Source organism: Phyllostomus discolor, chromosome 6 (assembly GCF_004126475.2).
Source record: "Phyllostomus discolor isolate MPI-MPIP mPhyDis1 chromosome 6, mPhyDis1.pri.v3, whole genome shotgun sequence".
Taxonomy (NCBI): domain Eukaryota; kingdom Metazoa; phylum Chordata; class Mammalia; order Chiroptera; family Phyllostomidae; genus Phyllostomus; species Phyllostomus discolor.
In genome coordinates, this window is record NC_040908.2 from 147,505,291 (window position 1) to 147,522,987 (window position 17,697).

General features: G+C 37.8%; 1 protein-coding gene across 1 annotated transcript in view; it reads left to right on the forward strand.

Annotated features, from left to right (window-relative positions):
* Window positions 1-17,697, forward strand: part of PDHX (pyruvate dehydrogenase complex component X) — a 61,166-nt gene that overhangs the window by 37,042 nt on the left and 6,427 nt on the right. The window contains exons 7-9 of the mRNA XM_028515495.2: window positions 1,849-1,996; window positions 8,454-8,512; window positions 12,237-12,395. Of these exons, the coding sequence (XP_028371296.1) occupies window positions 1,849-1,996; window positions 8,454-8,512; window positions 12,237-12,395 (366 nt within the window). The remainder of the gene's footprint in view (window positions 1-1,848; window positions 1,997-8,453; window positions 8,513-12,236; window positions 12,396-17,697) is intronic.

Here is a 17,697-nt window from a genome sequence, read left to right on the forward strand (position 1 = left end):
TCTGTTTTAGTAGCAGCTAAAAATGATAAAGACAAAACTCTCCAAATGCTCTGTGTTGCAGATTTCCTAGGACAAATCAAATTTATTCGTGCAGTGCTAACTTACAGAAGGAACATTAGAACTATGATTCAATTTAAATTTACTACAAGTTCTACAACTTCAGTACCATATATGTGTTCTATAATCACGACACTCTTTCGGGCCTTTTTTCTTGGGTGTGGCACCAGTAATTGGTAGCTGACACTAGCTCCCTTTTGTGGGTGTGCTTTATTTTTTGATTAAGGAAACTGATGGTCTACTATGAAAAACCACAGTGACCATAGCTAATCATGTTTTTCTTCCGAGGTGTATGCAGTGTAACGGTCCTTTTTTGTTTTCAGATTGCTCCATTTTTCTTCTCAGTCTTCCTTGCCTAGGTTTCGTGTCACTTCCTTCCCATCAGAAGAAGTGCAGGATAATCTGGTTTATTTAACATTGCATGGGCACTTAAAACAATAAGAAAATAAACAGACAGAGACAAACCTACACTGCTGTTTCTAATGGAGAAATATACTTTAACATAATACCTTTAAAAGAATTGAAAACAGTGCAAGTTTCATAGGAAACAGATTTTTTAATATACATTAATGATTTATGAAAAAAGTGTATGTGTAATAAAATATTATTTCTTCAAATAGTAACTTATTCAGCCCTGGCTGGTATGGCTCAGTGGGTTGAGCCTTGGTCTGTGGAACCAAGGGGTCACTGTTTCAATTCCCCATCAGGGCACACGCCTGGGTTGCGGGCCAGGTCTCCAGTAGGGGGCACGTGAGAGGTAACCACACATTGATGTTTCTCTCCTCTTCTTTCTTCCTCCCTCCCTCCTTCTCTGTCTAAAAGTAAATAAATAAATAAAATCTTTTTTTAAAAAGAAGGTTATTCAAATTAGGAAGATAAACCTTACTTTCAAATTCTTACTGTATATAGATATCATTTGTCCCATTTGATCAAGTACCTTATTAACCTAAAATATTTGATTCCAGAAGAGCCCATTTGTTAAAAAAGAAATCAGCTGTACTTTCTGCCTCTTTGTATTATCCTGAGGTGATTGCAAGCCAGTCCCAGAATGGTGTGAAGAACAAAGAAAGAATTAGATGTAATTTAAGGTCCATCATGGTTTTGTTCAAAGTTCAAAGAAGAGAATGGAAACACTACAATAAAATCACAGGAAGATTTAATTATCTCATTCATACTTTATATTTTGAATTTCTAGGAAATAAGACACTCGTGTGATTTTTTAAAAGAAAATGACAAACCAAAATAGAAATAATTTGGTAGATTATTAAATATATTAGATTATTTTTTCTATTGTATGCTATTTTTACAAATAAGAATTGTTTTAGTTAATTTGTTGATATGTTGGCTGCTTTGAGTGTTATTAAAAAATGAAAAATGTTGTTTATAACAAAAGCTGGTTTTAGGCAGCATCTCTGGAGTATGTGTGTGTGTGTGCGCGTGTGCACGCACACTCATCCATGGGGAATTATTCATGATTTGTTAGATTCCTTTTAATAATCTTAAACATAGTGTGACATAAGAAGCCCCATTTACAACTGAAACTTGAATTTTTCCACTTTTCTCTACAGTCATATGCTGTGAAGTTTTTTCTACAGTTTTATACTGTAACAGTAAAGCTCCTCAGATTTCTTACATTGTCTCTTATACTAAGAATTTTAATAGTACTTTTTCTATATTAATCTTTAATTATTAATTATTATCCTAAGTAACTAAGACCTGGTTTCCATTACAAAGTTTGTTTTTTTCCCCTTCCTTTTATGGTTTAATGAACAGGTTGCTGTTTTTCTGCAGGGCACCTTTACTGAGATCCCGGCCAGCAACATTCGAAGAGTTATTGCCAAGAGGTTAACTGAATCCAAAAATACTATACCTCATGCATATGCTACTGCTGACTGTGATGTCGGAGCCGTTTTAAAAGCTAGACAGAAACTGGTCGAAGGTTAGTAAAGCGAATTTACTTAATGCAATACACATGCTAACGATCATAAAATCCTTTATAAAATGCGTGTTGTGTAGCTTTTTATTTCAGTTCTATCATCTGGGCATGTTTTAGTGCTAGAAAAAAGAATTGGTTTTCTTTTCCTTTAAGAAATAAATTGGTCCCATAGTATTATAAATATTACTTTTCATCCTTTTGGTATGAATAAATCATACTTCTCGGTGTGCTACGTATCTGAACAAAGCAGTCCTTAACATCTTAGAAAGTTCAAAATCCAAAACTGGTTTAAGAATGTTTTAGATTATAAATATGTCTTAGATATCATTCTTCTTGATTCAAGTTTTAATTTTTTAACAACTTCTTCAGAACGCATTTTAGGTTATTAAATTTGAAAAGTTTCTCCCAAAAATGAATTACAATTAAGGTTGCTGACAAACATAAGAATTTTTAGCATAAACTGATACGTCATTACTTTCCAATGTATATGGCTTTTATTTCATTTTCTTGCCTTACTGTGCTATCCAGGGCCTCTGTTACAGTGATGAATGTGGGTGGTAAAAGCAGATGTTCTTGCCTCGTTCTTGACCTTGAAAGAAAGCCTTTAGTGTTTAGTATTATCTGTAGATTTTTGTAATTTCTTTTTTCAGGCTGAAGAAATTCACAGTTGGATGGGTGTTGGATTTTGTCAAATGCTTTTTGTGTATCTTTTTGAGATAATCTTTCCTTTTCCTGTCTGTTAATATGGTGAATTTTATTGGTTAATTCCCAAATAGTGAAGTTGTTTTGTTTATATGAGTGATTGCTTGTAATGAGTGAATAAAACTCATTTGATCATTAATTTTCTCATAATTGCTTGATTCCATTTTCTAAAACTGTCTGAGAATCTTTACACTTGTATGCATGAGAAATTCTGACCTGTAGTTTTCTTCTATTCAGATGCTTTCAGGCAGCAGGGGTGGGGGTTGTTATCAGGTCTAACAGAATGAGCTGGGAAATTTTTTTCCCTCCATTATTTTCTGGAAGAGTTTAAGTAGAATTGGTTTTATTTCTAATTGTTTGGTAGAATTTAGCAGTGAGGCTATTTAGGCCTGTGATTTTCTTAATGAGAGGATTTTTAACTTGAATTTATTTTTTTAAATAGATGTGAGTTATCTATTTCTTCCTCTTTTTTTTTATTTCTTCTTGAATCAACTTTGGTAGTTTGTGTCATCCAAAGAATTTGTTTATGTCATCTAAGTTACTGATGTATTGGTATAAAGCCATTCAGTACCTTATTATACTCCTAACATCTATGTAATCTGCAGCCATGTCTCCATTTTCGACACGAGTAGTTCGTGCCTTCTCCTTTCTAGAGCACTCTGGCTAGAGGTGCATCCATTATAGTGATCTCTTCAAAGAGCCAGCATTTGATTTCATTTTATTGTTTCTGTAGTTTTGTTTTTATTGATTTCTGCTCTGATCTTGATTTTCTTTTATTTGCTTTGGTTTAATTTGTTTCCCTTTTTATAGTTTCTTAAGATGAAAACTGAGATCGATATAAGCAACTTTATTCCTAACAGAAGCATAGAATGCTTTTAGGTTCTCTGTGAGCAGTGCTTAACTATATCACACAGGTTCTGGTGTTTTTATTTTCTCTTTTCATTTAATTCAAGATACTTTCTAATTTCACTTGTGATTTCTTATTTGATCCATGAATTATTTAGACATGTCCGTTTGGTTTGCAAATATCTGGGGACTTTTCTGTTATTTTTTTTTATGATCTCTCATTGAACTCCATTGTGTTTGGAGAATACACTTTGTATGATTTAAATCTTCTTAAATATGTTGAGATTTATTTTATAGTCATAGTAAGGTCAAGCTTGTTGAATGTTTCATGAGCATTTGGGAAGAATATATGTTCTATTTTTGTTTTGAGAAGTGTTCTATAAATGACGGTTGAAGAGTTTACAATACTTGGGCAAAAGTCAGTTTACAATTGTGAGCATACAAAGCTCAGAGTTTATTCTTGTATTTTTATAATCATAACCTGCATGCCTTTTTCCATATGAACTGTAAGCCTACTTTTGCCCACCCTTGTATAGTTTTTTAACTTGTCACAAACTGCCTTCAGATTTTAACTACAGCATTTCATGTGTAATACAAGAAACTTACAGTTTCACTATGTTTCCTTTCTCTTATCCTGTATGCTTTTATTTTTGTTTTACTTTTACATCTGATGTAAGCCCCAGAATATGTGCATGGTGTGTTTTACTTTACCAAACCAATCTAGTTTCATTTTTTGACACTTCCTTCTGCTGTGTTAAGTCTGTGAAGCTTAAACAAGCAATCCTTTATCTTTGATATTGCATGGTTTCCCCCGCATTTCCATTTGAATGTCTATAGTCTGTATCTCTCTGCTGATGCTCCCCACCTGTTGGTGCTCCTTGTGCCGTGCTCTGGCCTACACTTTCCCGTGCCCCGGCAGCACTTAATCACGACTGTGCTCGCCTTTCCTCAGAGGGGATATCACCCTTCGCCGTTCAGTTCACCTGTCTGCTCATAACCTCAGCTCCCTAGTGAGCTCAGCAAGCTCTGATTTTGTAGTTGATCCCGCATTTGCTCCTACCCCGTTAGGATGGGGCACTTTCTCTTGGCTGCATTCCTCGTCCCGAGTGAAAACAGGAGTGATCAATCAGTTTAGATACAGACTTTCAAGATTGCATATGAAGATAACCTAATAGCTTTTAAAAGTTCAAGGGACCAAATGGGAAGTTATTTTAGAGAAAGTGATTAATATTCAAAAAGTTAACCCTGGAAGCTTCCCTTGTAGGTCTGAAATCATACTTGTTTAGTTATGGTATAGAGGTTATTATGAGAATAATTTTCTTGGCTCGCTCCTTTAATGTGACAGAAAGCAGTAGTCTGTCGGGAGCACTGTAGGTTAGTGTGGAGGATCTTTCCGCGAGACTTTACATGTCCTTGCAGTGAGCGGTTCTGTGGTCAGTCTTCAAAGAGCCCACGTCACTCCTCTTATTTTAGATAAGGTTATAGCATATACTATTCTGTAAACCTGTTCCACACTTTCTTTCGTAACTGTGCAAATGAGTGTCCACTATCCCCCCAACAAACTGTTTTCTCCTCTCTTCATTTCAACAAATGTCACTGATGGTCTCCTTTCATATGTTTGAAAAGTGCCATAGTAATGAGTTACAATAAAGGAACTTGAGAAACTTTCCTTTGCACATGTTCAATTTGAGATGCCTATTAGACATGTAGGTGGAAATATCATGTGAAAAATTGGATGTATAAGTCTGAAGCTCCAAATACGCCAGGATTAGAGGTGGATTTGGAGGACGCATTGCCTAAGTGGTATCAAAAGCATAGAACTGAAAGTTCTCGCCTGGAGACGTGCATGCCAGCCTTCCGAGGAAGAACCTGAGTTAGTGAGCGACATGGAGTGGAAGGAAACCAGAAGAGCAGAGTGACAAGGAAGCCAGTAAGAGAAAATAGATGGGAAAAGTGTCCAACCAAAGAATACGAAGTGTTGGAGCGCGTTTGGGCAGAGACTTGTAGGTGAGGACTGTGGACTTGGGTGGTAGCTGGTCTGGGAAGTCTTCGCCATGGGCACCTGCAGATGGTAGATGGAGTGAGAAGGAAGCTGAGGGAGCCGTGGAAGGGAAATATAGTGAATTCATGAAAGATTATGTCTGTATATCTGAATTTGTACAGACCATGACTTTTATATGGTTTATCATTAAAAGCCTGAGCACTGGAGATCCGTTTATGTTTCTATTCCTAAAGGGTTTTTAGAGAAACAGAAAATGTGTGTGTTTCTGGAAATCTGGATTGGAAGAGCTGTGAATTAAACACGCAGCTGACAGTTGCCATGGCAGTTTGACAATATTTATGGTAACTCATCTCGTCTCTCTCTGAAGCCTTCAGCGTGCCTTTGGAGTGCGCCGTCGTTCACACAGAATTCCAGGGGACTGTAACCAAGGATTTGTGATTCCTGCCGCGTGCCATTGACTACATCTTGATCTTAAAGCTTCTTCTGGAAGCTCTTGCAATAAAGAATCAAGTATAGTTTACATTTGCCAACACTTTCACATCCACTGGGAAAAGCAAAAGTGTAAATCAAGTGCTGTAGTTATATCAGCTCTGTGGGAAGGGAGAGGACCTCGGCTTTATCTTAAAATCATTATTTGTACTGCACTGAAATTAATGCAAACGGATTCACCGTAAAACTAGACAGAAAACCTCATTTCTAGTTATTACTCTAGGGCCTACACCAGCATTGCCTCATCTTTGGCATTTGCTCTGTCCTCTTTGTTAAGTTAAAAAGCAAATCTTATTTAATGCAGGGGTCTAAAGTTTTGTCATATACCCAGTTAATAAAAAGAAATTTTTAAATCTGTCCCAGATATATATTTGTTTTTTTTTTTAAGTGACTATGTGTACCACGGCTCTAATATAATCGGTATGTTATAAAGCATACGCAGAATGAGGACATTTGAAAAGGATGAGAAAACAGTGAATCATCTTGTAAACGTCCTGTGTATATACGTCCCAGAGAAATCATTTGTCTTCGGAAGCATAGGGATTGGTTCTTCTCTTTGTGCTTGAGGGTATAATACATCCTTCAAGTTCTTATGTATGACATCTGAAGATATTTAAAGAATTATAATCAAGGCCCAAAAGTAATGTTTTTCATTATATTTGATTATGCTATTAGAGTTTGCCCTGATTTTTTTTCCTCTTTGTCCCTCTCCACCCAGCACCACCCACTCCCTCAGGCAATTCCCTCCACCATTGTTCACATCCAGGGGCCACACATATAAGTTCTTTGGCTTCTCCATTTCCTTTACTGTACTTTACATACCAAAGGCTATTCTGTAACTACCTATTAGTACTTCGTAATCCCCTCACCTCTCCACCCATTCTCCCCACTCCCTCCCATCTGGCAACCATCAAAATGCTCTCTGTATCCATGATTCTCTTTCTCTGTTCTTCATGGTTGCTTAGCTTGTTTTTGGATTCAGTTGTTGATAGATATGTATTTTCACCATTTTATTATTCATAGTTTTGGTCTTCTTTTTCTTAAGTAAGTCCCTTTAACATTTCATATGATGGTTTGGTAATGATGTACCCCTTAGCTTTTTCTTGTCTGGGAAACTCTATCTGCCCTCCTATTCTAAATGATAGCTTTGCTGGGTAGACCAATCTTGGCTGTAGGCCCCTGCTTTTCATGATTTTAAATATTTTTTGTCAATCCCTTCTAGCCTACAAAGTATCTTTTGAGAAATCAGTTGACAGCCTTATGGGAACTCCCCTGTTGGTAACTAACTTCTTTTTTCTTGCTGCTTTTCAGGTTCTCTCTTTATCTTTAACCTTTGGCATTTTAATTATGATGTATCTTGGAGTGGGCCTCTTTGCATCCATCTTGTTTGGGACTCTCTGTGCTTCCTGGACTTGCATGTCTATTTCCTTCCCCAAATTAGGGAAGTTTTCTTTCATTATTTTTTCAAATAGATTTCCAATTTCTTTCTCTTTCTCTTCTCCTTTTGGCACCCCTACAATGCGAGTATTGGACCTTTTAAAGTTGTTCCAGATGCTGCTGATACTATCCTCATTTTTTAATTCTTTTTTCTCCTTGTTCTGATTGTTTTTTGCTTTTTTAAAATAAATTTATTTTATTTTTTAAAAGATTTTATTTGTTTATTTTTAGAGAGGAAGGGAGGGAGAAAACATAAATGTGTGGTTGCCTCTCGCACACCCCCCACTGAGAACTGGGCCTGCAACCCAGGCATGTGTCCTGACTGGGGATCGAACTGGCGACCCTTTGGTTTGTAGGCCAGCACTCAATCTGCTGAGTCACACCAGCCAGGACTGTTTTTTGCTTTCTTACGTTCCATATCATTGATTTGATTCTTGGCTTCATCCACCCTACTGTTTTCCCTGTATATTGTTCTTTATTTCATCAGTGTATCCTTCATTTGTAACTGGATCTTTTTTATGCTGTTGAGGTCCTCACTAGGTTCCTTGAGCATCCTTAAGGAACCAGTGTTTTCCAACAGATTGCTTATCTCCATTTCATTTAGCTCTTTTTCTGGAGTTTTGATCTGTTCTTTCCTTTGGGCCATGTTTCTAAAATAAAGAAGTGATGGCTCTTCTTTATTTTAGTTGTAATTGTGATATGGTCGTGCAAAGAGGCAAGCCATGTGTGCCTATGCCATCATCTTGGCCAGAAGTCCAAAAGTAAACTTTTATGTACATAGTTCATACTATTTATCAAGGGCCTCATACAGCACAAGTTTTTCTGATCAGCAGAACCTTGTTGAATAAGCAAACCAATAAAAACCTGTAATGTTTTTTATCATTGTTTATCAGTGTAGTCCATAATTTACAAGTTTGAAATCATAATGGTCAATGATAAAGTTTATTATGAGCAATAATTATAATATGCCTGTTTTTCTTTCAGATGACATTAAAGTCTCAGTAAATGATTTTATCATCAAGGCAGCAGCTGTTACCCTTAAAGTAAGTAGCAAACCCCAATAATTTTGGCTCCTCAAGTAGTCTCACATCTTTGATTTTTTTTTAAAAATCCTTATCTGAGGACATGTTTATTGATATCAGAGAGAGAGAGAGAAAGGAGGGGAGGAGACAGAGAGGAAAACATTGGTGTGAGAGAGAAACATCAATTGGCTGCCTTTTGTACGTGCCCTGACCAGGAATCGAACCCACACAGCCCTTTGGTGTATGGGACTCCAACCAACGGAGCCAGCCAGCCATGGCACATCTTTAAATTTTTATATAATAAATTGAACTCTTTTTTTTTAAGGCACAAACATTTTATAATTTTATTGCTAAAATCATTCTATCATTTAATCTTCCTTAGTTTTACAGATGAAGAAACTGAGAATCAGAAGGGCTTACAACTAATTAGTCATAGCAGAATAAAGACCAGTTATTCAGCATATCCTAATTGATCCCCCATCTTGTGCTAAAAACATGCCAGGCATTAGAAATGTTGTCGTGAACAAAAGCCTACGTATTTTCTGCTGCTCTCATGGGGCTTAAGTTCTAGTTGGGAGAGACAAACAAACACCGTCCTCATAGTGTGAAAGTGCAGAGGTGAGGAGAGCAGGGTATGGGAACAGAATAGCTAGGGGTGTTATTTTCGAAAGGGAGGCCTCTCTGGCAAGGCGATCATGAGACAAGGCCTGCAGAAAGAGAGGACCGGGCTGAGCAGACATGTGCTAGAAGATTATTATTCCAGGGAACGCAAACGCAGAGGCTGTGAGGAGTGGATTGTGTCATTCAGAGACGTGGCACTGCGGCTACATGTGCCTACAGAGGAGTCAGCAAGAGCAGAGGGTAGGAGATGCGATTCAAAAAATTTACAGGAGGATGGAGTTGAGGGCAGCCCATAGTACACGAGGCCTTGGTGGCCACAGTAAGGACCAGGGATTTTATTATGAATGAGGAGCACGTCTTTAGAGGGTTTTGAGCAAAGGACTGACATAACCCGACGCACATTTTAAGCAGAAAAAGGAGAGACTGCTGTGGTTGCCGTGTGGAGTGCAGCCTGGGAGAGGCAAGGTGGGGGCAGTGAGCGCTCCTAGGAGGCTGTCGAAGGTGACCGTTTTCAAAAGTAGAGCCAGCAGGATTAGCTGATGGATTGCATGTGGGGTGTGAGGGAAAGAGGGGTGAGGATTTTGGCCCAGGCACAGGAGGCGTGGCATTTCCCATGTACTAAGGTTGGGAAGACGGGAGAGGAGCCGGTTTGAGGGAGGAATCTCGAGTTCGGCTCTGGACGTGCATTAAGTTTGAGAAGCCTCGTGGAGCCCCAGTGGAGGTGGCGGGAGGGCAGGTGGTCTGACCGGAGATGTGCATCTACAGCCCGGGCTCCTGGCTCGCTGCTCGGCACCGCTTTCTGTCATGCCTTCGTGTGAACGGGGCTGCTTGTCTGTGTAACTGCTTAGTAGTTGCTGCATTTAAAGTACATTTATAAAGAATTTATTTTATTTATTGAACAGTTAAATAATAGAGAATTTAAAGGCATGCCTCTTCACCTGCTCGTATCTAAATGCTCATAAGTCTTTTGTCTATGACCAAATGCTTTGAATTACAGTAATAATTTTCTAATGATGAGTTATCTTGCCCTCCTTAAGTGGACATTAGCTATTTGTCAATATTTTATTTCATCATTTTGTATCAGGAGCCATAGTAATTTTAATTTAAATTTTCTCCTAGCTCTTTTAGGATTTTCCTTTTTTTTTTAAATCAGTGGCTGCATCAAAATGAATTTAGTTACTTTTTTCCTTTCCTTTCTTCGTGATTGTTTCAATATTGTAAAGATTTTTATTTCTTGAAGTTTTGTAAAATTCACCAGTAAAAATATCTGAGTTCTTTATTGAGGAGGGAGCATTGGCAACTTTCTCATTTTTTCCCCAAATAATTGAGCTGTTTAATTTTCAGCTTTCTTTAAGTCAGTCTGGAAACATATATTCCAAGAATATCATTTATTTCATCTAGATTCCCAAACTTATTAGCCTAGAGTTATTTAAATTTGCTTCTTATAATTATGTCAGTGTCCTCAGTGCCTGGGGGTTTTCTGAACTCCTTCTCGCTTTTATTGCGTGTTTGTATTCTCACTCCTCTTATATTGTTTCATTATATATGCCTTCATTTCCTTAGGTTTATTTTGGTTATAGGGTTTTTGTGTTTTTTTTTTTAGAAAACGTGAATGTTTAATTGTAATTATATTTTATTAATAAGATTATTTGGGTTATAAATTTTCCTTTGAGTACAACTTAGGTTATATCCCATAGATTTTTGTTACAGTTTTAATTAAATTTATTTTCCAGATATTCTTCATTTGTGAGGGTTTTTTTTTTCTCTTTCACTTTTCCATTATCGCTAAAGAATTTACAATCTTCTAAGAGATTGAGACATCATTGTTCATTGTTTTGACATAATGGGATTGTCAATGAGTGAGCTGAACCCTGAAAGACGGGGAAGTGAAAGGAGCAGTTGAAAAGAGAGGTAGTGGAAGTGAGCTTAGCGTGGCAGCAGGAGGCCCGAGTGGGGTGGGGAGTTCGCTGTTGGGGGCTGGTCAGAGCTAAAATTGGGTAAGTGGGTGAAATCCTGTTGGCGGGTGGCTTTGTTACATTACATGTGGAGAGGCATGGATCTCACTCAGTAGAAAGCAAAGTATCTGGAGAAGAGAAATTTGTTTTTGATATCTATTTTTTGAGCATCATATTCTGCTATGATATTTGACAATATTATCATTGCACATTATTTCCAGGCATTTAATCATTTTGTCTGGTTTTTCATCCTCCATGTAGTTCATATGTATGTATTAAATATATACATATACATGCATAGGGCATATAATATGTCGATGACGCTGGAAAATCTCTCTTGAATACGGAAGTCATTTATTAATGGCCGGCTGATATTGCCCAGGGCCACACTAAGGAAGTCAGGCTTCCTCCACGCCCCAGGAGTAATGTGGATGAATGTCACTGCCCTCCTCCCTCCTGTCTTTCTTCTCAAGGTCATATTGATGAAGCAGGTCAAATGTTGGTCATTTGCTGAGGCAGGAAGTAGAGCAAATGTCAATTCTCATGTTTTGCCGTGTGTAAGGTGCTCCTGTGTATAATGCACACCCATGTTTTTGGCCCAAACTTTCAGGCAAAAAATCTTTTGTTTTAATTTTTTAATTCAATTATTTATTTATTTATATTTAGATATTTGATTTTTGTATTACAAAGGAATTTTAGCATTTACTTTTGAACGTATTATGGTACAAGAAATTTTATGTAACAAATGCACAAGAACAGATAACAAGGTATTTCAAGTACTGTTCATGTATAGCGCTCATCCTTATTTTTCCCTCAAAAATTAAGGCAAAAAAGTGTGCATTATCCACAGCAAAATACAGTACTTTTTAGCAATCAGGGTTAACAAAGGAAGCCTTTATTTTTACCATGATACAAAGAGACCAAAATATGGACATCATCAGAACTTCCTCAAGCTTGCTTCAAAAAGATAGTATGCTGAATCGTTCATCCCAAATGTAAAAGACATTAACACAGAGATCCAATCCATTTTTTACACAGAATTTTTATTGCCTTCTGTCTAGTTATATTCACTTTCAGATACGCACAATAGGGTCAGTTATTTTTCTGTGATCGCTTTGGTCTAAAGCTGCTTCTTTAGTAACATGTTTTTCTGTGTTTCCGTTTTCTAGCAAATGCCAAGTGTCAATGTCAGCTGGGATGGAGACGGCCCGAAGCAGCTGCCCTTCATCGACATTTCAGTGGCTGTGGCCACAGATAAAGGTCTGATTACACCAATCATAAAGGATGCTGCGGCTAAGGGGATACAGGAGATTGCCGACTCTGTGAAGGTACGCCTTAAGAAACACTTTCAAAAGGTTGGAATTTACTTTCCAAGTGAGTCTTGACATGACCTGGTCACTTTATGGTTGATGTGATATGCATGTATCTGTATATAATTATATATTTATATATACAGTTACGTATGTACGTACATATGTGTGTATGCATTTCAAATGATTGTCATTTATATATATGGAGTTTTAAGTTTTTACCCAGGCATGGATAAAAAGACCCAGTTTAAGAACATTTAACATTTAAAATTTCAGAAATACCATATGTTATTTCTGAACATAAGTTATGGTCAACTGCGTTCACTTGAATGAATGAATGAATGAATGCTTTACTTACTGAAGTCTGGAGTTCAACTTTAAACATGGTATTTTAGATTGTTAAAGCTGAAACTATATTTCTTTAAAGTGGTAGTAGGTAGACTTCGCTGTTAACATCATTTTATTGTTAAAAGTTTATTCATTTCCTTTCTGGACTTGAGACCACTAAACGTACTTAGTATTCCAAAAACAAAAATATTTCATTTTTCCTAGGTTTCTTTAAAAGCAGTTTTGTAGCTCTTTATACAGAAGAGTCTGATTTGACCAAAAATATCACATGGAATAAGCAGGAATACAGGCAGTAGGTCAGCTTTGACGGCCTGTATGTTTTTTGGTCAGAAATATCGTAGTGTTAGCATTGCCAATTTCAGATCCATTTAGATAAGCGATTGTTTTTTCACTTACCGAGGACCAGTTGTATGGGTAGTGGTAGAACGAGATGTAAGGGGGGTTAAAAAGTAGAAGATAAGATTTCTTTGGGGAGCTGGCAGCATGCAGATGTGTAGACCTACTTGCCCAAAATAAATAAGTAAATGCAAGGCCATCTAGTTTAAAGAGCATACGTTTGGAATCTTAGAGATAGATATAATTAAAGGTGACCTTAGTAGAATTGTCATTTTGAAACCTTTCTTCACTCATTTTTCAAAAGATTTGCAAAGTGTATATTTAGACATAAAAAATTCAACTGTGTTTTGTACTTGAGAGGTGGTATGAATTTGGCCAATTTACAAGTCAAATTACTTTGACTAGTACTCTTACTTTGCGGTTGGTTTACTAGGACGGTGTGTGCCTTGTATTCATCAGGGGTTTTCAACAGCAGTGAGATTATATGTAGTTTAGTGTTTTTGTGAAAGTCGAATGGAATTGAATTTAACTGTGGAGTGAGAATGTTCTTACCTTTATATAAATTTAATTTAAAAAAATTAAAAATGATAGGAAGGTTTCTTTGATTCTAATTTACCAATTTTACTGCTGTGATAAATAGTTCTTGAAGTAGCTATGTCAGCATTCCCTCTCCCTTCCATCCTGAAAGACCAGAAGTTGGGGCGGTACGGAAGCAGTGTCAGCAGCCTCCCTGCCGTGGGAAGGACAGTGCTAACCCCTTAGGGTGTTCCGAGACCTCTGGTAGTCCTTGGTGTCCCCTGTAATTCCCAGCAACTCCAAGGTTGCCGTGCTCTGGCTACTCACCTGTACTTACTCTACCTGCTTCTCTCTCCTACCCTGCTGTCTACGATCAGCACTCCACTCTCTTGTTCTTATGATACACCAGACACTAGGCTTAGCATTTCATATCATCCATTGGCCCAATATTATAGTTGGAACCTAAATGTCCCCATTTTAAAATTGAGGAAACTGAGTTTAACACCTTTGAGAAATTTGCCCAGAAGTGATGTGTTTAGAAAGCGGTAGAAGTGGGGATGTATTTAAATCCAGGCATTCCTCATGTCAAATGCCATTTTCTTAGGCCTTCCGTGGCTTCCATAGCTGGAATAGCTTCCTACATTAGCCTGTCTTATTGTCTTCATTGGCTTATCAGCCTTTTCTTTTAAAGATTTTATTTTTAGACAGAGGGGAAGGGAGGGAGAAAGAGGTAGAGAAACATCAATGTGTGGTTGCCTCTCTTGCTTCCCCTTCTGGGGACCTGGCCTGCCCAGGTGTGTGCCCTGACTGGGAATCGAACTGGTGACCTTTCAGTCCGCAGGCCGGCACTCAATCCACAGAGCCACAACAGCCAGGGCTGGCTTATCAGTCTTTGAAATTACCTTATTTGTTGACCCTTCTATGTTCCCTTCTATCTCATGTTGCCTGTGTTGTTCTTTGCCATATATCCAATTCTAGAAGAGTGCTTGGAAGATACTAACTACTCAGTAAATCTTTAAAAATATTTAATAAGAACTCTTACCGAAGTTAATTTTCCAAGAAGTGTGTATGTAGGTCCCTGTAAATGCATCCATGGACTCCAGGTTAAGAACACCTGTGCTAAGTATTTACTTCCTTATCTCAAGGATGTCAATGTGTGGTGCTAAAGGAATGCACGTCTCAGCCAAGTTCAAGTTTATATTCCCTAAATAGAGTAATACAGTAACAAGCCATAGATCCCACACTGTTCTTAATTCCTCATTAATTATAGCAGTTTTAAAAAGCAGAGGTAGAACTGGTGCATGCAAGGGGCTGCTGCCTGGACCACACTGCTGGCCTCGGGCAGAGGGAGAGGAAGTGGGAGAGAGCGAGAGAGCGAGAGAGAGAGAGAGAGAGAGAGAGAGAAACATTAATCAGCCGCCTCCCACATGTACCCCGAATGGGGCCCAAACCCACAACCCAGGAAAATGCTCAACTCCTGTTAGAAATTAGGGGAGATCTTCAGTTAGAAGATAGCTTGAGAGTCCGTGGACCTCCGGGAAAGAACACCTTGCTTAAGCTCCATAAGGCTTCCTTTGAGGCAGCCTTTAGATTTCTGAGAAACATCTGGCTGGATTGTCCATTGTTGTGCTCTTCCTGCTTTTTAGAACAGCCATCTGTGTTTCCTTGAATCCACTGATGTCAGATTAAGAGACTTTGGGCCAAGACGGAGGCATAACTAGACATGCTTTGCCTCCACACATAACTAAAGCAAAAATTACAGCTAAACTACAAAAACATCACCCAAATCTGTCAGAAAATCCAGCTGTGTGGAAATCTAACAACCAAGGATTTTAAAAAGCTACATTCATCCAGATGGGTGCCTTTTCTACAATAAGCCATGCTGCTAAGACAGGGAGTCAAAGCAGCTCTAACTAATACATAGAAACAAACACAAGGAGGCTGCCAAATTGAGGAGACAGAGAAACATGGCCCAAATGAAAGAACAAAACAAAACTCCAGCAAAAGAGCTAAACAAAATGGAGATAAGCAACCTATCAGATGCAGAGTTCAAAACACTGGTGATCAGGATGCTCAAAGAAATCATTGGTTACTGCAATAGCATAAAAAAGACCCAAACAGAAATAAAAGTTAAATTAAGTGAAATAAAGAAAAATTCACAGGGAACCCATAGAGGATGGGATGAAGCTGAGATTCAAATCAACAGTTTGGAACATCAGGAAGAAAAAAGCATTCAATCAAAATAGCAAGAAGAAAAAAGAACTCAAAACGAGAATAGAATAAGGAACCTCTGGGACATCTCTAAACATACCAACATCCAAGTCATAGGGATGCCAGAAGGAGAAGAGGAAGAGCAAGAAATTGAAAACTTACTTGAAAAAATAATGAAAGAAAACACCCCTACTTTGGTGAAGGAAATAGACATACAAGTCCAGGAAGCACGGAGAGTCCCAAACAAGCTGGACCCAAAGAGGCCCACACCAAGACACATCATAACTAAAATGTCAAAGGTTAGAGATAAAGAGAGAGTCTTAAAAGCAGCAAGAGAAAAGTAGAGTTGCCTACAAAGGGGTTCCCATAAGACTGTCAGCTGATTTCTCAGAAGATACTTTGCAGGCTAGAAGGGGCTGGAAAGAAGTATTCAAAGTGATGAAAAGTAAGTACAGCCTACATTACTCTATCCAGCAAAACTATCATTTAGAATGAAAGGACAGATAAAGTGCTTCCCAGACACAGTAAAACTAAAGGAATTCATCATCACCAAGCCATTATATGAAATGTTAAAGAGAACTGTATTAGAAAAAGATCAAAAGTATAAACATTAAAATGGCAACAAATGCACAACTATCAACAACTGAATCTTAAACTAAGCAAACAAGCAGAACAGGAACAGAATCATGGATACGAAGATCATTTGGAGGGTTATCAGCTGGGAGCGGGAAGGGGGAGCATGGAGGAAAAGGTGCAGGGATTAACAAATACAAATTGGTAGGTACTGAATAGACAGGGGGAGGTTAAGAATAGTATAGGAAATAGAGAAGCCAAAGAACTTATATGCACGACCCTGGACATGAACTAAGGGGTGGGGGGGAATTGCTGGAGGGAATGGGGACACCATGCGGAAGGGGGCAAAGCAGGAAAAATTGGGACAACTGTAATAGCAAAATCAACAAAATATACTTTTAAAAAAGGCAGAGGTAAAGTTACCTCATTAGTACTCAGTACTAATTAGTACAGTTTTTGAATGAATTGGTAAGGCATGTGATGTATTTTAGAAATGTTTGCTAGTCATCTTGTATAACGTGCTTTCAGCTGGAGGCTTCAGGTAACATCTGCTTTATTTTAAGTTCGTATTTTCATCTGACCAGGAAAATGCAGTGAGAATTCTTTAGGAATTTTTAGAACGAACGATCCTCCTCAGGTTCTATTTTTATTTTAGGCTCTTAGTGCTCATTGATAGGAACATTCTGCTGATGTGGTTTGGGTTTATAGAGATTTTTTTTTAAGTGTAGTAAAATAAATACGCTTTTTGTTTGTATCTGTGTGGCACGGGTATGTGGAGATCATCTGCGTTGGAAGAAATGCCTTTCAGAGTCCGTATGACGTGTGCCTGTTCAAAGCATGTGAACAGCTATTTGCGTAAGGCAGGAGAAATGCGTCTGTAGCCCGTTCTCTCCACCTCTGTCATTCCACGGACCAACGCAGGCTGTATCCTCATTCTTCACTTTGGTTTCAAGTAGCTTCATGAGTGACTGTATCCAAATAGTAGGAATCCGCAGTTGTTTCAATTGCATGAAGTCACAGTGATACATTGAGATGTTTTTAGATTTTTAAAGAGTGTTTTAGTTTGCAAAATTGAAATCACCTGTGGTTTAAAATCACTCCTATTAGCTATGACTACTAACTACTTCTATTAGCTATATAATACAGGGCATCAAGTATGCCCTGATTTAGTTTATCTATTCAAATGACAACAGCTTTATTCTTCTTTTAATAAAATAATTCACTATTGATTTTTCGATGTAATGACTCAGCCTGTGTTTCCTTATTTTGGAAGCATTGAAAAATAAAAATTAACACAAGTATGGTTAATTGCAAGTGCAAGTAGAGGAAAATTTAA